Source organism: Amphiprion ocellaris, chromosome 8 (genome assembly GCF_022539595.1).
Source record: "Amphiprion ocellaris isolate individual 3 ecotype Okinawa chromosome 8, ASM2253959v1, whole genome shotgun sequence".
NCBI lineage: Eukaryota > Metazoa > Chordata > Actinopteri > Pomacentridae > Amphiprion > Amphiprion ocellaris.
Window position 1 is genome coordinate 36,577,859 of NC_072773.1, and position 22,464 is coordinate 36,600,322.

General features: G+C 42.5%; 1 protein-coding gene across 4 annotated transcripts; it reads right to left on the reverse strand.

Moving 5' to 3' along the window:
• Positions 1 to 1,003: 1,003 nt before the first annotated feature.
• Positions 1,004 to 20,763, reverse strand: mbd6 (methyl-CpG binding domain protein 6). 4 transcript variants are annotated; one of them, XM_023294752.3, is made up of 13 exons: positions 20,545 to 20,763; positions 19,498 to 19,700; positions 16,375 to 16,514; positions 14,974 to 15,076; positions 14,515 to 14,686; positions 7,967 to 10,363; positions 6,489 to 7,504; positions 5,933 to 6,041; positions 5,665 to 5,810; positions 3,813 to 4,583; positions 3,616 to 3,668; positions 3,439 to 3,505; positions 1,004 to 3,102 (listed from the first exon to the last, which is right to left on the reverse strand). In XM_023294752.3, exons 3-13 carry the CDS (start codon positions 16,488 to 16,490, stop codon positions 3,031 to 3,033), a joined length of 5,022 nt encoding a protein of 1,673 aa, XP_023150520.2. In that variant the 5' UTR covers positions 16,491 to 16,514; positions 19,498 to 19,700; positions 20,545 to 20,763; the 3' UTR covers positions 1,004 to 3,030. The 4 variants fall into 4 exon arrangements, with proteins under 4 accessions (XP_023150520.2, XP_035797134.2, XP_035797135.2 ...); XM_035941241.2 differs by lacking the exon at positions 20,545 to 20,763 and adding an exon at positions 20,192 to 20,424; XM_035941242.2 differs by lacking the exon at positions 20,545 to 20,763 and adding an exon at positions 20,062 to 20,081.
• Positions 20,764 to 22,464: the final 1,701 nt, after the last annotated feature.

A 22,464-nucleotide genomic window follows, 5' to 3' on the forward strand; every position in this document is an offset into this window, starting at 1 on the left:
CAAGTTTAATTAATAATCTAAACAGTAATTCACCTGGAAATCAGCCGCTTCTCTCCATCGTGTAAAGTTCTTAACCTTTGTGTCGTCCTGCGGGTCAAACTGACCCGTTTTAAAGATTAAAAATGTGGAAAAAAATATTTTCACAGTGAAACTCAACGTTTTCACAGTGAAACTTTCAACATTTTCAACAGTTTTGCGGAATTTTTGAACATTTCTTGGTGGGAAAAAATGTTAAAAAAAAGAACTTTTTTATTCCCAAAAAAAGATAAACCAAAATCCAGCTAATTTCGACAAAAAAAAAACATAAAAACCAACAAAAACAAGCCGAATTTAAAAAAAAAAAAAAAAAAAAAAAAAAAAAAAAAATATATATATATATATATATATATATATATATATGTAATGTTCACTTTTTTTGCTAATTGTTTTTTCTATATTTGGGTTTGATACACACTATTTTGTTCATTTATTTGATTTATATATATATATATATATATATATATATATATATATATATATATATATATATATATATATATATATATATATATATATATATATATGTATGTATATATAAAAATAAAAAAATTTTGTTTCATTTTTTCGCTCATTTTTCTTGATTTGGGTATGTATATATACAAAAATATATAAATTTTTTATTTATTTATATATATATATATATATATATATATATAAAATTGTTTTAAGTTTTTTGCAATTTTTTTCTATATTTGGGTTTATATATTTTTTATATTTTTGTACATAGAATTATTTATGATTTTTAATTTTATCGATTTCATTTTTTGCTCATATTTTCAAAGTTTTATCTTATTTTATTTTTATTTATTTTGCTATTTTTTTCCTATACTTGAGTTTTACAGGGTATATAAACATGGAATATCTTGCAAGCTATCAATTAAATAAAATGCTCACAGTATTCCTTCTTGTGAGAGCTGAAGCTACACATTAACATCCCGTATTCAGAGCAGAAATCAACACAAGGTACATTTTCTGTAAATAGTTTAATATTAAATAAAAAATGACTCCCATATAAAAAAGAAAGCTACAGTCCACAATTTAATCGTCTTTTTAAACATAAGTATTGAAAGCAAAGGGGTAGAATGAGAAAAATACTTAATTACAATTCCCAGAAAAATTCACAATTCATTGTTTTCGCTCGTCTTTCTCTAACAATATAAAATCAAAATAAAACACATTAACTGTACATATGTACAAATCTCCAAGTGTAGAAATTGCATAATCTGCTTTCTTTTTCACTTTTCTTTATGTTTTACTTTAAATACAGCTAAGAGATGCCAGTACTCTTGGTGTGGGGACGGGGCAGTGTGTGGAGGAGCTCTAACAGTGATATGAGGAGACAGAGGGAAGAAACCACTCCAGATCCACAGTAACACACAGACTCCACAGATCAGACATCGCTCTCTGCCTTTCAGCATCTCCATCCATCCATCCGACCCATGAAACAACAAACAGCACTTTTCTAACAAACTCTGGGCTCCGTTGCACGTTCTAATCCTGTTTCTACGCTGTTATCGTGCAGCTGGAGGGGTAAAAGTTGGGCATATTTTAAATAAATCGCACCAGAGTTACGTGTAATTCTTCAGAGACAAATAATGAAACATGAAAACGGGTTACACTGATGCTCCAAAGGTGTTCCAGGTTCGCCGTGGAACAAATGACAAAAATATCAACGGATCAGATTCACGTCTATGGAAGCCTGTTGATGCCACATGAAAAAAAAAATCACATACTATCTGATAATTATGATTTAAAAAGTCAAAATTCTGAGTTTTTATCTGATAATTATGAGATACAAAGTCCAAATTATGACTTTCTGTCTCAATTATAAGATTGTAAGTCATAATTATGATAGAAAGTCAAAATTTTGAGTTTCTATCTCATAATTATGAGATAGAACATCAAAATTATGAGTTTGTAAGTCACAAATATGAGATAGTAAGTCATAATTATGAGTTTCTATCTCATAATTATGACTTGCAATCTCATAATTATGAGATAGAAACTCAGAATTGTGAGATTGAAAGTCATAATTATGAGACAACATGTCACTTTTTTTCAAGTGGCACAAACAAGCTTCCATTCACTTCTAAGTTCAGCTGGAACCTCTGGTGTGTTTAAACATGATTCAGAGTCACACAAATGTTCTAACGTATTGAAACGAAACATCTCACAGGACACGAGGGATCATAACTTATTCTCCTGCGTGTGATCGCTGAAGAAACCTGATAGGGTGAACTGTACGACTTTTCTCGGCTTGTCCCATATAAAGGTTATTTCATACGCTAAAAAAAAAAAAAAAGAAAAAAGAAAATCAAGTCTTTTCCTTCTCGTTCAGCACCTTCCCAAAACCTCAGGAATGTTTCTTTGAAATACAAACAGAGCTCTTCGGGTCTCGTTCATGGAAACAGAAATAAAGTGGACAAACGTTCATACGGTAGGGGCTCAGCGACAGCACTGTTGTCCAACGCACACGCAAAAAAACACACAAAAACGGACACACTCACCTCGACGTGCACAGACACACTTCCAACAGAGAGCGTGGTTCAAGTAGATGGGCTTTATCCTGACTCACAGTAACACACTGATGAGAAGAAAACAGTATTCTTTTTTTATTTTTCTCACTGATATAGTTCTAACACCAACCTAACTGACAGATCTCTGATCACGATGTCGAGCAACCATTATTTTGTGACCTAGACCTACAAGAAAACCTAAGTGAAAAAGTATCCACAAAATCTTTTTTTTTTTTTTTTTTTTAAACACTTTTTAAAAATAAATTCATCCAACTAGATCTTTCTCCTATGTGTTTTTTTCATAGTGGTTGCCACAACGGTTGACATGACAACAGCATCGTATTAGTGCAGTTGATTTTTTTTGTAATTAAAGGAAAAAAAAGATTAAACAGTAGTGATGAGGGTGGAGAGATAGAGGGGTTTAGAAAAGCGTCTGGTCGCCTCTCATTGGTGGACAGCTCTGACCCTCCACCAATCACTGCCTCTGAGACCTGGCGCCTCGCCTCCTTCTGCCTCGCACCGACCTCTCAGGCGTCAGCAGCGCCGTCTGGAACAAAATAGAGAAAACTCAGTCACATCCCACTCTTCTGGTTCCAGCCCCGACTGCTAGAAGGACTGCACGTCATTCCAGATTCTCAGTGAGGAACAGAAACGTTTCTCCTCAGTAAATCCTTCAGATTAGAACGAACCTTTCACAGTGTAAAAAATGAATCCGGCCTCTGAGTGTTACACAAATTCCATCTACATCGTAAAAAATGTTCGGAACTTGATACATTTTTTTCCCACATTTTCAAGCTTTACAACGGGTCAGTTTCGACCCGCAGGACGACACGAGGGATAAACAATAGAGCTGAAAGTCACAGAAGGAGGAGCTGGGTCTTACTGTAGCCTTGGTTTCCTCTAGTGCTGTAGCATCAATGTCTCTGAAGTCTTCCAACACATTCTGTAGCCTAATAAATAAAGAAACATGTCATTATTCAACACTGTAGAGCCAAATGAACCTCATCAGCAAAACTAAAAGTCACAGATTCTTACTAAAACCTGATTTCAGGCAGCTTACGTTTGTTTCCTTTTCCTTCCTCTTCTGGCTCCACCTGCAGCTTCTGCTTGATCCTTGGGAAGCAGAACCAGAAATTAAATGACAAAACATAATTTATCTGTGATCACAAAGCTACATCCTTCTCCTTTTACAGTCTGTGGTCCAAGATTCTGGTCTCAGCAGGATGACGAAGGGAAACACAAGCTCCAGGCACTCACCATTCCCTGTTCGCTGTGCAGCAGCGTCCCGGCGGTCTCCTCACTGGGCCTCCCGCTGCATCCATCCCCAGGACTGAGGTACCCTGCATGGGGAAGATGCCCCTGCCTGTCCACCTCTGCCTCTACGTAGGGGCACACAGCTGCAGCAGGCCCAGTACAGTCTGTCTTTGCCTCCTCCAGGTATATGGGTGGCAGAGGAGGCTCGGGGTGAGTATGTCCCTCCACCATGACCGTCTTCCTTTGCAAGGGCGACGTGGAGCCATCCTCGGTGGGTTTGGGGGTCCCCTGTGCTGGGGAATGAGCTGCTGCTTCCAGGTTGAGTCGGGATAAGTCCGGGTTACGTAGGGAACAAGCCCGGCGTGGGCTTAAGGAGACTGGGGCGCTGGCCTGCGGCAGAGTGGGGACGGTGGTGGACGGGGTGTGGTGCTCCACGGGGAAAGAAACCAGCGGTAAGGCACAAAAGGGTGAAGAGGGGTCAGACGGCCCCAGGTGGGCCCCATCTTCCTGCTCTTTAGCATTGACTTGAAGGAAGGAGGTATAAATCGTGTCCATGAAAGAGGTGTATGGATCGATAACAGACCTGCCCTCTGATCCACGCTGAGCGGGTGGGGTGGATTCCTGGGCAGGAGCCGGAGTGAGCTGAGCTGGAACTGGACTGGAGACCACTTCAGGAGCAATCTGATTGGCTGGTATGTCTTCCTGTGGGGCAGGGCTTTGGGTTTCCTGCAGTGAGACTGGCTTCTCTCCCTCTGAGGCCGGTGCAAGGTTTAGCTGGTGGGAAAACAGAGACCAAAGAAGAAATATTACAAAAAAATGTGTGTTCTCCTGGCAAAGAACCCAGAGAGACTATCCACATTCTATCCATACAGGAGGTCCTCCACTTGCCGTAAGTTGGAACTCCGGTGAAAATGTAACCAAAGCCGTTCCGTGCATCACGATATCGATCGGTTCTTCATAAAGTCATGAATACCAACAACTTTCATGCATGTATGAATCATTTTACTAGAAGATAACAGAATATTGTAATGGACTGATATTGTTGTTGATGTTGATGTTTCAATGTTTATTGTTCAGTTCCAGATTTACCTAATGTCAGTGAACGTGCCATGTTTAGTTAGCTCACCTCTGATTGGCTGAGAGTCAGCAGTAGAGAGAGCTGGGAACGGTGGCTAATTCTGGAGCTAAGTTATGGGGTTTTTCTAGTTATTCTGGCGTTGGCTACGGTCCACAGTAGCCTGTATGAAGGTTCAATAAACCAGCAGAGAAGCAGATAAAGTCTCACTCATTCATCACAGAGGGTCGCTACAATATGTTGACCTGTTTTTACAACGTGACCCATGTTGGTCGGTGTTTCTTCCTGTTCCCAGCGTTTTATTCTATCTAATTTCACTTCCATGGAGATGGCTTTCCTTTTCTTCCAAGCATCAGAAGAGTCTAACCTACGCTGGGAGCCATAATGAAGGACAAAAACTTAGTCAATGTGGCACAATCCAAGGTGGAGTACAACCAGAGAATGGAAACATTCTGCAACCTTCATTATTTTAACTGGAGAACACGATAATCGGTGCGAGTTAAAGAAGTTGCTGCTTTTATGCTTTTTGATAATGAGACAGAGTCAAAGTGAATCTGTGTGAAATTATTTTCCCGCCCTGGTGTCAGAACTCATGACTCACTCACTCACACCAACATGCACGGAATCCATTCATATTCACTCACTCAGCAAAGTGTTTGAAGCTACAGACAGGTTTTCCTGGAGGAAAACAGCAGCTGAGGCTAGCAGAACACACTACAGACTGCAGTACAGCAAACACACTTTTTCATTTGCTCTATCCACTAAACTCCAGTTATCTACCTGTATGTTGTTGAGTAAATTGATGGCTCCATCAGGGCCCTGCAGCAGAGGCATTCCCAAAGCAGAGGCCTGGACTGGAGGCAGGAGAATAGAACCAGCTCCAATCCCCACCATGTTATGGAGGCCTGCGATGCCTGAAAGATCTCCTACAAAGACGCAATACACAGATGCACTTAGACATGGGATTACTGCTACACAATCCCTAACACACATTTCATTTCATCCTAAAATAACAGTGAAAAAACAAACAAGACAACAAGGAACTCACCTAATAAAGCAGGGTTAAGCAAGGTGGGCAGTAACTGTTGGAGTATGGGGTTGTCCTTGCCTTGGAGAGATACGGGGATGAGGGTGTCAACACCAGCATCAGTAGGTACCTGAAGAGGAAAGGAGGACAGTTTTAGAGACAAAAAATTACAGAACAGTCAAAGAAAGCATCAGGTGGAGACAGACTAAGACGATGACAGAAAAAGATGAATACTTAACATTTCTAAACTGCAAAAAGAAACTGAAATATGACGACAGACTGCTGCCATGAAGTAGCAAGAAAATAGGTATGATTTGAACAAAATAAAAAAAACAACAACCTGAGCCCACTTTCCCCTCATCACTGTGAAACAAAAGCAGTCGAAGGGTTTCATTTAAAAATAGTCTCAGAAAAACATATTTTAGTAGTAAAGGAAATTCACTGATTAGTTTTTGAGGAAATGGGGCAACTAACGCAGCAGAAAACAATGGAGCGGCTGAGGAAATGAGCTTGTAGGATTTTCTGGGGAAACTAGGAAGAGCTCAGAGAAAGGAGCTAGAGGAGAAAGGGAGCCTACCTGAGGTTGGGCATGTTGGGTTTGCTGTGCAGGAGCTAACTGGGTGTTGGGAGGAGGGTGGAGCTCAGCAGAGCTCAGGGCAGCAGCGAGCAAGGCAGGGCTGAGGGGCAGGAAGGCGGCAGGGTGAGGAGGAAGAGTGGCAGGGAGGAGCAGAGACTGCAGGGCTTGGATGGAGCCCTCAGCTCCAGCAGGAATGGGAAGGAGGCCCTGGGTGACCTCCAGGAGCCCCGGCCCCGTTAGGGTGGATGGATCCAGGAGGCCAGAGGTCTTATCCAGAGTGAGGCCCTCCAGCGTGGCAGGGATCTGCTGAGACTGCTGGATAGGAACCTCCAAGCTGACCTGGCTCAACTGTCCCAGCGCAGAGAGAGGTAACAACGAGGCCTGCTGTTGCCCAAACAACAAGGAGGCCGTAAGTAGAGCCTGAAGGCTCGGTTTTTCTGTTAGATCAGCTTCTTGTCCTGCAGAAGGGGCTGAGGCCGGGGCTGGGAGTGGGTTTAGCAAACCCAAAAGGCTCAGAGGCAGCTCCCCTTGTGCACCACTCAACAAGGGCAACAAGGGAAACAGAGGATTGCTGTTAATCTGCTGCTGCTTCTGCTGTTGATCTGGGTTTTGCTGCTGTGTGTCTTGTTGTTGCATCAGTAAATGCTGCTGCTGCTCTGATTGCTGCTGCTCTGCAAGATTCTGTGGCGGTTGTGTTGTAACATTAGCAGGTGGTATCTGGGCATGCTGCCCTCCCAACCACAGCCCTCCCAGGGGCAATGAAGCCAGGACTGTGGGGTCCAGGAGAGATGGTAGACCTCCTGTGGATGACAGCAGCTGAAGCAGCTGCTCCTGGTTCATGAAGGGGAAGGCTTCAGCCAGAGGTAAGGGAGCCGCTGAGTCGGCCACAGCTGAGGGGGTGGGAGGACTGTGGTCCTCTCCTGGGCGAGAGGAGATAGTGAGTCCAGGACTGGTGGCTGCTGGGGGTTTGTTCAATGTGGATGACTTTGGGTCCACATATCCAGGTTCCTCTGGTTCTGTAGGAAACACAGGAATCATTCATCTCTATGCAGGTTGAGTTGACAAACCATGAATAAACTAATTTTATAGAAGGATTTTGAGCTGGACAGCAAAAGCATTGTTTTTACAGAATACATGTGTTGAATCGAGCACTGATATTAAACTGTAAAACACCAAATATGCAAGAAAAAGAACAAAATCTGCAACTTTTTTTCCTGAACTCTTAAGACACAGAATGACTTGTAAACCCTAAATTAAAACTGGAGCTCATTGCTACAAATGTAGTTTGCATTAATCAGATTTGAATGAGCAAAAATACAGTGAGTTTTCATGTCTTTGTGGGAAAATCTTCTGTCTCTGTTTCCAAACTCTGCAAACCCCATTACTTCAATAAGCATTCAAAAATTTAGGTTATAACAGTTACACAGGTTATATCTTTAAGACTAAAAAACACAAGTCAGACTGAAGAATCTATTTACCTGCTGTATGATTTCCTGGGGAAGACATCTCAACATCAGTGGTGTGGTTGGAGGAGCTGGCCTCCCCCTGGGGCACAGTGGAGGATGCTGCTAGAAGGGCCAGGACATGGTTGCTAAGATCGAGAGGCTTTGGGGAAGTGGATATCCCTATAGGAACACTGCCTTGAGAATGACTCAGGTCCACAGATGTAGATACGCTGGTACCAATCTCTGCAGCCACAGTGCTCTGTGGAGAGGCCTGTAGAGATGCTCGGGAAGCAGAGTCTGTGGTAGGAATGTGATTATCAGTCAGATGATGTTTGTCAAAGGGAGATGGGGATGTCTGCTGAGATGCGCTGCTGCTGCTGGGGAAAGCTAAATTAGAGTTGGGCAGCACTGTACAAGGAGAATCGCTCTTGAGAGGACTTGATTTACTCGTCTGAGGAAGAGATTGAGACTGTGTTGACGTGAACTGAGAGGAGGTGGGAGGAGAAAGTGGCACCAAGGGCAGAGGATTAGTGTTATCTGTTCGGCATGGCGACCGAGTCTGTGGGTGCCTGACGTTAGAGTGAAGGGCAGGAGAGGAGGGGGACAGCCTGGGGCTCTGTTTACTGGTGTGTCCACCTCCCTCAGCAGACACAGATCCTGACTGTGCTGAGGCAGAGCTGGATGGTGAGGCCGTCGCCTGGGCGTTCTGCACGCTGAGAAGGTGTAAAAGAGCAGACAGAGGCTGGGTGGGAGGATCCAAGCCGAGGGGTGCAGGGGTCAGCCCCGTAGTGAAATCCAGAGCCTCGTTTGGCCGAGGAGGCCTGGAAAGGTGTGCCGTCGCTCGAGGAGCAGCAAGTCTGGGCATCTGGAGCTGAGGATGGTTATCCAACATGACAGCGTTCTGGTTCTGCACAGCTGAGGTAGAGGAGAAGGAAGAGGAGGAGGAGGAAAGGTTGATAACTGTAGCAGTGACGGCGTCCTCTGGTGGGGTCTTCCGTGGCCCGTTAGCCAGCTGCTGGGTGTCTCTCAGCATGCTGAGGACCGTCGCAGATCGCCGCTGCCTCTTCCTGTGCGACGCGTTGCGCTCTGCCGTGGGAGGCAGGTGGGGTGAGGAGGAAGCCAGGGACTGGACCAGAGAGTGGGATGGAGGGAAGAGGACGGCAGAAGCTGCTGTGAGGGAGGGATGGGGAAGCCTAGTAGAAGCAATGGAGGAGGGAGAGTGGCTGTTGTGTAAAGTGCTGTTTGTTACCTTTGATGACTGCTGCTGTGCCTCTTTCAAGACCTCCAGAGAAGAGGGCAAGCTCCCTGCACTGCTGGCCGCAACTGAGCTCTGACTGTGGGTTATCTGGTTAGCCAGCTGAGCTTTGGCAGCAGCAGAGAGCAGGCTGCTCGCGGGGAAAGAAGCTGGGTGTGGCAGCTTTCCCTGATGGCTGTGGTGGTGGTGGTTCAGAAACGGCCCCAGAGGTGAACTAGAGTGTCCCCCAGAGTTCAACCCAAAACCTTGTGGTCCTGCACTGGAGGTCGGAGTCATGATACTCTTTGAGGCCTTCGAGGAGAGCGCATGAGGGTTGCTACTGCTTTGGTTGGTCATTAGGTAGGGGTTAGTAGGGTTCAGGAGGTGGTGGTTATTAGTGCTGCTGTTGCCTGAGTTCTTAAACTGCTCCAAGATGTCTTCTAGCTTGTACTTGGGGAAGTGGGGGCTGGGGTTTGGGGAGCCACCGGGGAGTGGGGAGTGTGGAGAGGAAGAGGTGGATTTCCTCCTCTGGGGCAAGTTACTTCCCAACAGTACGCCTCCTTCCGCTGCCGCTGAGCCTCCTCCCGGCTCGGACAGGGAGGAAGGAGAAGCCGAAGGGTGGCGGGAGCGCTGGTGAGGAGACACACACATGTTATGGACAGAGGGCGAGAGGGAGGGAGAAGGGGAGAGGGGGGAGCCTCCCATGATGACGACATGAGGATGATGAGTCTGTGCTCCTCTTCCTCCTCCACCGAGGGTCATAGGGGAAGAGGGAGGAGGTGAAGAGAGGGGTCCTAGCCGAGGGGAGCCAGGAGTCTCTGGGGTTTTGGGCGTTCTTTGACCTTGACTAATGTTCTGGCGTGTCGGGGTGCGGGGAGACCTCTGGGCGGTGCTGTGAGCTGAGAATGAGGAGCTGGAGGAGGAGGAGGATGCTGTGAGGGGAGGATGGTGAAGTCTTCTTAAAGCTTCTAGGGGATGGTGAGAGTTTGTGCCCGTGTGAAGGACGGGGGAGGAGCCGTTGTAGGGGTAAATGAACTGGTGGGAGGATTTGGGGCTGACGCAGGGGTTCGGGTGGAGGTTGTTGTGGGATCGAGCTGGAACTGGATGGAGTTTTGGATAGTAGACACCACGGTCCTCTTCTTCACGCTCTGCTGGTTCCCCCTTCGGATCACGGCCGTCCACTCGACTGCTCACCTCTGGAGGTGGAGACACAGAAATGACACAGCTTTTACTTCATCTGTTCTCAGAAGAGGACTGCAACTGAAAAATCTGCCGTTATTCAACAGTCAGGAGAAGCATCCTGATCTTGAAAGGTAAATGGGATGGAGTTTTGTAGCCATGCAGGGTCCTATGAATTCTATCTAGACCAGGAGCGTCAAACTCATCTTAGTCCAGGTTCCACATTCAGCCCAGTTTAATCTCCAGTGGACCGGACCAGTATAACCACAGCATAATAACCTAGAAATAACCACAACTCCTAATGGCTCCTTTGTTTTAGTGCAAAATGATACGTTTTGAGAATTTTCACATTTAAGGAATTATCTTTTTACAAAACAATATGAAGAACCTGACATTTGTTAAGAAGAATAAATTAAATTTCGACAGCATTTAGCCTCAGTTTATCATTTCCACATTACAACTTTCAGATCAGAGTGTCTACAAAGGAACACAACATTGAGTCATCTGGAACTGAACCAGAGAGGATTTTACTTTATGATCAAAACAACAAAAGTCAGACAAAAATAGACAAAAAAAAAACCAAAAACGAGACAAAACATTACAAAAATGTGATGCAAAACGACAAAAAATTAGACAAACAACACGAAAAAAAAGACTAAAAATTTGACAAAAAAGTTACAAAGCAACAAAAAAAATGGAGAAATGACAAAAAAATAGACAAACAACATGACTGAGACAAAAAACACAAAATGACAAAAACAAACACGACAAAAACATGAGACAAATGACAAAAGTCAGAAAAAAGTACAGAAAACAACAAAAACGAGACAATTTATTACAAAAATAAGACACAAAATGGCAAAAGCGAGAAACAAAATGACAAAAATCAAACGACAAAAGTCAGACAAGAAAAGAAAAAAAACAACAAAAACAAGACAAAATATTACAAAAACGAGACACAAAATGACAAAAATAAGACAAAAAACGCAAGCGAGACAAAAAGGAAACAAAAAACGAGAAACAAAGCAACAAAAACAACACAAATTATTACAAAAATGAGACACAAAATGACAAAGGAACAATGAGCAATCCTGTATTTTATTTTCTGATCAAAACTACTTGTCATGGTCTAGAAATTATTTTAAATTTATAGTTTTACTAATTTCCAATCTGCAGTTAATGTCTTCTCTGGAATTTTTACACTCTGAGGGCTGGATTGGACCCTCTGGAAGACCACTTTTGGCCCACGGGCCTCATGTTGGACACCCCTGGTCTAGATAACCAAACACCAGCAGAAGAAACTTATTGTCACATTGCTTCACAGTTTATTAAAAAATAATCTGTATCTTTGGAAGCAGAGCAGGTGTGACGCAAAAGTATACAAAAATATAATGACTTCCAGAGGAGATATTGTACATTCATGCACGTCTAGATCATATATTGCACACCTAAATTATTAATTCCGATCCTGTACAAGGTCATGAGGGTTGTTTCCATCTGTCTGTTACTCAGTGCATACAGTAGTGTGAACATTATAGTTGATATTTGTTGAGTCATTGCAGTTTCACTCTCTAGACCAGTTCAGACGCCGGCTAAACCCACACGTAAAAAAGCTGCTTGCTTGTGATTTTCCAGTACTGTATGGCAGAACTAAGGTAAATGCACAACAGCAAGAGAGTAGAAGTCGAAATCAATTCAAGAGAAATGTATTTTGACACATATTTAGTCTAAATAAAAACAGGCTGACGAGGAAAAATGACAGTTTAACATACTGATGGACATAAACTGCAGCAAGACAAAGCATTCGCTGACCGCACATTTAAATTTTATCTGAACGTCATGTCCCCACTGTGGACATTCATCAGTGCTATTAAAATATGAACGGAGACAGAACGTTTTGGTGTGCTGTAAAGTGGTTTCAATCCTGTGTGGCTGACAGCTGCTGCACATAAGACAAAAAGGTCTACGCGGAATTAATTTTTTCAGTCCCACACCTGCTCCCACAGGATTTCTGACAATCACTGTCTGCTCATGCAGATGCCCCGACCCACTCCCACGGGTGTCTCACCATCTCTTACATCTCAGCAATATTTCCTACAGAAAACCTGTCTGGTCATTTCCTCAGAGAAGAAAATGCATATTAAACCTTTTTTATTGGGTTTTGTTTGAATGAGAATAAATTAAAATTTTTATGTCAATGCTGTGGTGTTTTGCTGCTATTTCTCTAATGTTCATTCTTGTTTATGCATTTTATACAAAGAACCTGACAAACAAACGAGAGGGCTGGTGCACTTGATAAAAGAGGTGGCATTATGAGAAAGGATGTATAGAGACAGCATCTCAACACATCTTAAATCTTCATTGTAAATGGGTTTTCTAAATCGACAATAACCCCAAGTATACTCCATGAGTTGTGGCAAAATGGCTTAGGGACACCAAAGTCAAGATATTGGAGTTAAAATTGCAAAGCCTTGTCCTCAATCCAACTGAGAAAGCATGTGTGAGCAAGAAGGCCTACGAATGTGACTCAGTTACACCAGCTGTGTCCAGAAGAACAGCCAAAACTCAAGCAACTTGTTGTAAGAAGCTTGTGGAAGGATGCCTTAAGAATATGATGCAGGTTAAACAATGTAAAGGCAATGCTACAAAACAATCATGTGGATGAAATTTCTGATACACTTACAATGTGATGAAACAAATAAAAGCTGAAAGGAACTTTCTCTCCACTATTATTCCGACATTTCACATTCCTAAAATAAAGCAGCGCTCCTAAATGATCCGAGATGGAATGTTTACTAGGATTAGATGTCAGGAAATATGAAAACCTGGGTTTAAATGCATTTGGCCAAGGTGTACGCAAGCTTCCGAATTTAACTGTGCAGACATGGCTAAGCCCAATAATAACAGCCTTTCATTCTTTCACAAATAAAATTTAATCTCCGATTAAGATGACGATACCAACTCTGTACTTTTATTCACTTTGGAAAACTGTGTTGAATCCTGCAGGACCTGCAAGATCTTTGTCCCACTGTAGTCTTATGCATAAGGGTACTACTGAGCACAGGACACATTCAGCGCCAACATTTAATGATTTTACAGAGCAGACATGAACTGGAGACATCTTAAGGCCTCTACACACTGTGTGATTTTAAATCTTAAAAGTTCCCAGGTTGCTCCACTGTACGACATGAATCTAATAATCTTTAAGCACGACGTGAAGTTTGCTGTGTGCAGATTGCACAATGAAAACGCAGCTGAATCTCAGCCTACGATGTCCGTTAGTCGACGTGAACGAAGAATAAAATGTCATCAGCGTACGCCATCCATGAAAAATAAACAACTAAAGCACAAATGGAGCTCCTACAATCACAGGGAAACTAGCCAAACATGAACCCTACAATTACAGGGAAACTAGCCAAACATGAACCCTACAATCGCAGGGAAATTAGCCAAACATGAACAGAACTCCTACAATTACCAAGAAATTAGCCAAACACGAACAGAGCCCTCGCCCTGCTGACATTTATGCAGTTCCGCCGCTATGTCCTTCCATGCTTCATCCTTTTTTGTCCAGTTGTGGTCCGAGCTGGAGGACACGTCTAAAAGGTTTCTGCTGCCACAACTCTACCAGGCTGTCTTCTCTGTTTAAATCCCACATACTAGTTTTGATGTGTTTTGTCTCCATAAATCAACTATCTGGGTTTACTGATCAGTACGTCATTTCATCCTGCATTTCTATTGGTTAGTTAGTTGTTGCAGGTCCAGCAGCATCACACTGTGAGATGATCACCCAGAATTTCTGACAGTCAGAATTTTATCGCAGCTTGTCTTTGGTCGCCATGACAATGGCCGTCCTTGAACCTGTCTCTCAGTGCAACGTAGAACCACCGATTTAGAGCCAAGACCAAAGATATCACCACCATTCTCTCACCGTTGGTATCTTTGGTCTGGGACAGCTGAAAATCACACAGTGTGTAGAGGTCTTTACAGACACTTCAATCACACCAAAATTAAAATGAAGCCGTAATTCATGATGCTATTCAACATCTGAATGGAAATCTGTAGAAATTACCGCAGATAAATGTCAAAACTACTTGTCTATGATGTTTGATGGCACAGAGATGCAGGAGGAGCTTGTCTCATATGTGTCTCAACTTTTAAAATTTACCTGGATGATGAAAGTTGGCAAAGGGGAGCTGTGAGGCCTGCATACTCCGACACAGAGCCGCCATCGCTACCACTTTCCTGCGGTGATTACACAGTTTGGTCATGTCCTGCTCTGCTTTGCCTAATGGCTGGCTGTGCTGTTCCACCTTCACGCCCACAGTGAAGTTGAAAACCTGCAAGATAAAAGACAGAATTCAAAGAGAGCTCTGTGCATCACATTTAATCAGATTTAGGACAGCTGAGGGCACCGATGCAGGTATTTTACATTCCTGTTCGGACACTCACCGAGTAAAAACAGGCAAAAAATAATGTACTGCACCGGTCAAGTGTGTTCGAAGACAATGTAAAGTCCTCAGCGTGTGGTTTAAATACATTATCTTACATTTGTGGATGGCGAATATGAAACTGACGAGTTCGTTAAATTTGCAAACTCACAATCAAACTTGTAGATTGGCTTTACCTTATGGATGATGAGTGGGCACTCCAGACCACATTTGCAGGTGCCATCAGTCAACAGATAGGTCTTGACCTCATCCAGAGTGGACAGGGCAGTACCACTGGGACTACAGGGAGGAATTAGACCAAAGAGGGCAGAAATTAGCACGTTTAGCCACCTGCTAAGCTGCACATACAAACTGAAAGACGTTTTTTTTTTACTGTATTAAAGAAATTCCTCAATCAAATTTTACTTGAGGCAATTTAGAACACAATTAAAATAATAGAAATGGAGAAAAATAAACAAATTACATCTCTGAAATCTTAATTAATAAAGAATCATAATTAATGTGAGAAAATATACTGAAAAAAATAGGATAAAATACAGTAATACAGGCCCAAAAAAATCTCTGAAATTGAACAGTTAAAGTCAAATAACTGACTCTCCAGTGCCCACAGGATAATGCAGTCTTATGATGAGACTTAAGAAGTTTATTTGAATGTCATCTCTCCTCCATTTCCTGTGTATTGTCATCTGTTTTTAAACAAACTAATATTGTGGTTACTTGGCTCGCTAGTTCACTGTATCAATTTATCACTATTCTATGTTGCAAACATCTAAAAAAGCTGCATTATTTTGCAGCTTATACAACAATCAAACTCCATCCAACTGGCTTGAAAATGACTGTAAAAGCCAAGGGTCTAATTTCACTTCCATGGAGACGACTTTCCTTTTCTTCCAAGCATCAGAAGAGTCTGACTTACGCTGGGAGCCATAATGAAGGACAACAAGTTAGTGAATGTAGCACAATCCAAGGTGGAGACAAAATGACAAAACCAAGACACAAAATGACAAAACCAAGACATAAAATGACAAACCCGAGACAGTAACAACAAAACCGAGACACAACATGACAAAACCGAGACAGAAAACGGCAAAATCGAGACATGACAGCAACGAGACGGAAAAAAAAAAAAAAATCGAGACACAAAATGACAAAAACGTGACAGAAAATGACAAAACTGAGACACGAAATGACAAAACCGCTCCGCTCGCCAACTAGTTCCACGTAACCAGTTCCAACGTAGCGACGAAACGCTGTAGGTCGAGGACGTCGTAAACCGAGGACCTCCTGTACAGGTTCTTCCTTTGAATATAATCTACCTTTCCACCAAGTCTCATACAATTCTGCTTGAGTTTTTTTCTGTATTCTTGCTGACAGACAAAAAACGCCACGGCACACAAATCCTATTTCCACTCCGGCTTCCACCTTGGTGGCTGACGAAGCCACAAACACCTTTCCATTCTTTACCCGTCCAGCTATCACGGCAAACAAATGATACAGCTCACATACATTCACATTTATACACGTGCTGCTCAGATATAAATAAACGTCAGCTTTGAGTCTAAATGTGTTTAACGTACCTGACATAGATCACCTGCCCTCCGTCCAGTCTCCTCTGCCAGCCGATGGGGACGTGTATTGCAGCCGTGTGGACCCCATCCTTGTCCCCACTGACGGTCTCACTGCCTCCCATCATTTTGTAACTGCGGCCTGCCAGCACCTTGGGAAAAAGCAGCGAAGTTAGAACACATCCTTTTTATTTCAAAGATTCGTTTGTGGCATCTTTGCCTTTAGTTCACAGCGTGTAGTGAAGACAGACAAGCAGAGCAGTGATAGAGAGCAGACATGCAGTAAAAAAAGTCAAACCGAGAACGTCGCTGATATGCGCATTTTAGCTCATGTGGTATGCACCCCTTCACATATTTCCTTTAACCCCATAAAATGAAGCTCAGCAAAAAGTAAAAATAGAATATTGCATAGTCCTTTTGAAGAAAAAAATCCGTCTTCTGTCTCTGGAAAGTCAGCGTCACTGCCTGAATGCTTTCTGAGTAAATTTCTTAGGTTGTACACTAAAAATATCTTACACCTGTGGTTGTATTTTAAGCTGAATTTTGTCACTTTGATGACAATCTACCAGGACATGTAACACTCAAACATTAAAATAACTCAAGTTTAATATGAAGGCCCAAAAATCAGCAAAAAGTCCCCACTTGCTTGCAGTTCTTTTAAAAATGTAAGTATATATGTGACTATAGTTTGTCGAGCCTCTATGTGAGTTACTAAATAAGCAAAGACATGCGTGCACAAAAAGAACAAATGTCTCTGCAGTGACGTCTTTGGGACATCCATGTTTCAATTAAAGCAACCTGCTCACCAAATGTGTGGATCTCACTCAACTTATTACACAACACCAACTATCAATGGCAGATTTCATGCATGGCGCAAATTCAATGTCAATTACTGAGATTCAACTTTTCCACTTGTTCTGTACACACTGAAATAAAAATGAGATGCGTGTCTTGTCATCTGTTTTATGTCTTCAAACAAACTAATATTGTGGTTACTTGGCTCGCTAGTTCACCGTATGAATGTATCACTATTCTATGTTGCAGACATCTAAAAAATAGCTGTTGTTGCATTATATTGCAGCTTCTAAAACTATCAGACTTCTCTCCATCCAACTGGCTTGCTGCACTTACAAACTGAAAGATGCTTTTTCATCCTCGATCAAATCTTACTCATGGCAATTTAAAACACAACTAAGATAATAGTAATGGAGAAAAACAAATAAATTACATCTCTGAAATCTTAATTAATAAAGAATCATAATTAATATGATCAAATACTCTTATGATGAGACTTAATATACACTTATGAAGTTTATTTGAATGTCATCTCTCCTAAACTGCAGATCGTCAAGCACCATCACCATGAGCACCGGTGCCCCCCAGGGATATGTGTTCAGCCCCCTTCTGTTCACCGCTCACCCACGACTGCGCTGCTGAGACAGACTCCAACGTCATCATCAAGTTTGTCGATGACACCACAGTGCTGGGCTTCATCAGCAACAACGATGAGATGACCTACAGAGCAGGAGCGGAATGCCTGGTAGGATGGTGCAGCAACAACAACCGGACCCTGAATGTGGACAAAACTAAAGAGCTGGTGGTGGAATTCAGGAGGCCACCGGGTGACCACCGTCCACTAAACATCAATGGTTCCTCAGTAGGTAGGGTCAAGAGCACCAAATTCCTGGGGGTGCACATCACCGATGACCTCAGCTGGTCTCTCCACACCAACTTCACAGTGAAGAAAGCACAATAACGCCTTCACTTCCTGAGGAGACTGAAGAGAGCCAGCCTTCCAACTCCCATCCTGACCACCTTCCATCATGAAAGATCCCTCCCACCCCTCACATGGACTGGTTGTTGCCCTTCCATCAGGAAAGAGACTGCGCACCATCAGAACCCACGCAACAAGGTTCTGTAGTAGCTTCTTCCCACAGGCAGTCAGACTGTTGAACATCCTGCGGCTACAACAAATTTAGACCTGCACCCCTCACCTCCATACCCAAACCTGCATCACATTAATCTCACCCATTATCACCCCAGTAGCAAGTATGATTGTGTCTGATGTATGCTTGTGCTTTTGTTTTGTTTTTTTTACCTAGTTTAGTCTTTTCAAATTATCTTATATTTATTTTTACCTTGTATTTATTCTTAACTTTTTACAGTATTACCCTCAATTCTGCACTGTGAATGGATGTAAGAAACATCATTTGGTTTAACTGTGTACTATGTACATTGCTGAATGACAACAAAGCTGAAGTTGAAGTTAAATTTCCTGTCGTGTCTGTTTTTATGTCTTATTAAACAAACTAATATTGTGGCTACTTGGCTCACTAGTTCACTGTATTAATTTATCACTATTCTATTTTGCAGACATCTAAAAAAGCTGCATTATTTTGCAGCTTATACAACCATCAAATGGATATGACTCTAAAGAGCCAAATCTTAGTTAAAATGAGAAAATACACTAAATAAAATATGATAAAATACTGTAATACAGACCCAAAACTTCCAGCATACAGAAAGTACATACAGAAGAAAAATCTCTGAAATTAAACAGCTAAAGTCAAATAACTGACTCACAGGCTAATGCAGGCTTATGATGAGACTTAACATACACTTAAGAAGTTTATTTGAATGTGATCTCTCTTCCATTTCCCGTGTCTTGTCATCTGTTTTCATGTCTTTTTAAACAAAGTAATATTGTGATTACTTGGCTTGCTAGTTCACCGTATTAATTATCACTATTCTATGTTGTAGACATCTAAAAAAGCTGCATTATATTGCAGCTTATCAAACTTCTCTCCATCCAACTGGCTTGAAAATGATGCTAAAAAGTCAAGGGTCCTAATCCAACATTATGTATAAAATGTCTGATTTTGCTCAGTTTCAGTTAAGACATGCAGATTGTTCAACTAAATATTTGTTTCTAAATGAAAATCCCCTCTTCTGCCCTGAGCTGGTCTGGTAAAGCACCCAACCTCTGCTCTCATACGTCCGTGTCACATGCTGTTGTCTCTATTGTTGTGTGATGTAAACATATCATGGCTGGGTGTGACATAAACGTCATTATTTTGGTTTTCTGTTACAGTTATGCAATGAACAGACAAAGTGAAGAACGGCATGCTTGCGTACCTTGTCATCTTTGGGAAGCCAGGATGTGTTTTGGCTAAGGTATCCACTGTCCAAAGTACATGCTGGTGGGTTAGAAGCACACAGACTGACCCGTCCAAACACCTGAACGTTCCTCAGCTACGAGGCAGATCCTCGATTTTCACCGGACAGATTTATTCGCTCGGTTTCACATCAGAGTAGGGGCTTGGATGACGACGGAGAGCCTGCAAAGAAAGGTGGAGGTGGGTTATGTAATCTGTCAGAAGAGGGACGACTAAACTCATGCAATAAAAGCCTTTCCTTCCAAAAAAACATCATATCAAATGCAGTGCTCTCTCTCTCTGAAGGAACACAACTTCAGAACAAGCTGTGGCCACTTTGAAGTAGGAGGGTGTGTTTGGCTAGGCCCGGCGTGCTGCATGTTAACCTACGATGCGAACACTTGCTTTTCTCCAACAGATTCAAAGCAAAGCCAATTTCTACACACATGCAGTATGCAGAAATGCAGCGATATCCATCAAACTACACGGCTGATCCACTGCAGCTAGCGTGTGGGCTAACAGTGGAGCTAGCAGGCTACCCTACTTTGTACTATGTTGTCGTGACAGCTGTCAGGCGCACAAAACACTCCGATGCAAAACTCTCGGCTGCGGTAACCAGAACCGACCCGTGCAGATAAACACCCCCCCCCCCCCCCCCCGGGGCTCACACTCACTGACTGATATCCGCTAGCTACCGGCAGTGCTGGCTGCTGGCTCCGTGTCGGCGAAGTTTTGGAGTCGCTTCGCTTTTCTGGCTCGCGGGAGAATCAAGAGTTAGCAGGCTGGCTAACGGACGAGCTGGAGAATGTTTTGAAAACGGCTGATACTTTGGAGAAACGGCCGTGGAATAAATCGTTACATAATCCGAATCACGATCAGCTCTCAGCACTCATGCAACATCTGCCAGCCTGATTTTTATTTTTATAAAAACAAAGGGCAATAAGGCTTCATTTTACTGCGTCTGGGATCTCGGAGGCTAACGCTGGAGGCTATGCTAGGCTAGCGGAGCTAAGTGGCTGAAATTTACTTGATTCTGGAGGATGTCCCGACAACACCGGAGGATGTCCCGCTCCCGGTACACCGCTATCCAGCCGTTGCTTTGGTCTCTGTTCTGCTAAACCGTGTAGCGTTCAAATGTATTCCGACAACCATAACGACCCATGTAATCCCCACTTCACAGTTGCCCACTGTGTTTTTTTTTCTTACAAATTCCGAGCAAAAAAATAATGGAGTTTTCTGTCGGGCATGCGCACTAGGTGCTCAGGGAATATTGTACCCGACATGCACCGGGACCTTTGTAGTGTTCCAGACAGCCGTAGAGCAGCGGAGCTCCTTGACAGAGGACTTGATAATGACAGAATAATATGAGGCTGCTCCCGTCAGGATCACAGTCATCTGTCTGTGCAGGGTTTTAATTTGGATAATAAATGCATATATTAAAATTAAATGCAAGACAAAACATTTTACATTGTTTAAATATAACATCTATTCATGCATATTTCACATCAGTACAATCCCAATAAGGTGTTGTGAAAATCTTGACACAATGGGGACTTTTAACCCTCCTGTTGTCCTCATTTACAAGCACCAAAAAATATTGTTTCCTTGTCTGAAAAAAATCCAAAAACTCAGCAAAAAAATTCCCCAAATATCTGAAAATTTGCAAAACCTTCAGGATGAAAATTCCAATAATTCCTAAAAAGTTACCCTTAAAAATTTTATTTAAAAAAAATCCCCCACACTTGGCAAGAACATTGTTGTAAATATTTTTTTTAAATGAGTAAAAATCATCTCAAAAAAATCCTAAAAATATCTAAAGTGATTCCATATATCAGTAAAACTTCCAATATTTTCTTTAATAACATTCACACAAAAAATCATCCAAAATCCAGAGAAATTCACTGGATTTTGGTAGATTTTTTTGTGAATGTTCTTAAACATTTATAACATTTCTTTTTTCCCCACCAAAAAATTTTCAAAGATTTCCAAAAAATGTTGAAAATGTGGACATCAGAAGTTTCACTGTGAAAGTATATATTTTTTTCCACATTTTCAAACTTTACAACGGGTCAGTTTTGACCCGCAGGACGACACGAGGGTTAAACAATAGAGCTGAAAGTCACAGAAGGAGGAGCTGGGTCTTACTGTAGCCTTGGTTTCCTTTAGTCCTGAGTCTGAGCAAACACACAAACTCCCTGAGCGTCCCTTGAACCACTGTGAGCAACATCAGACGTGTGCACTGTGGTCACACCAGCATCGCATCCATTCAAGTCAAATGGTTCATTAAAAGAATCAAATTACAGCATTTACATTTCTGTTAAAACACTTTGTCAACAGGAGCCAGTTGAAGGCTGCAGTGCGCCGCGCTGGGGGGGTGCTGGGGCTGGAGTGCAGCTTATAAGGGGGGCTCCAAGCCAAACAGGTTGGGAACCACTGCTGTAGAGTACAGACCACATCAGCATGATTATAAGCATCCTCTGGTAAATTAACAACCAGATACTGATGTCTCTCACCATATGGACTTCAGGAGATGACTGGGGGATGATAAACTGTGACCTACTGGTTGGGTTCTCTCTGTTCTCATGTTTCTTACATGTTTGTCCCCTGACAGCCGGGTCCTAATGTTTTTTGAGCAACACACCATACTATGACGTTTTTACAATGAGGGTTCTACTATGGAACCAGTTTGACATGTTCAGGTGTTCTTTGTGTGAAAACTCAGAGATTTCAGGGATCAGAAGGTGGTTTTCAACTTTCTTTGTTAACTTTCTGCTTCAACTTTAAATTAAATTTCCTTCACTAACCCAGCCCTCTGGACTTCCAGGAAGCTGTGTTCCTATTGGCTGTCCAGGTGGCTGCTTGGTGTTATCAGGAACACCTGAGCAGCTCAGCGTCTTCCTGCTTTATTTAGCTGCAGACAAACATTTCCTCTGTTTCTCTTCACCAG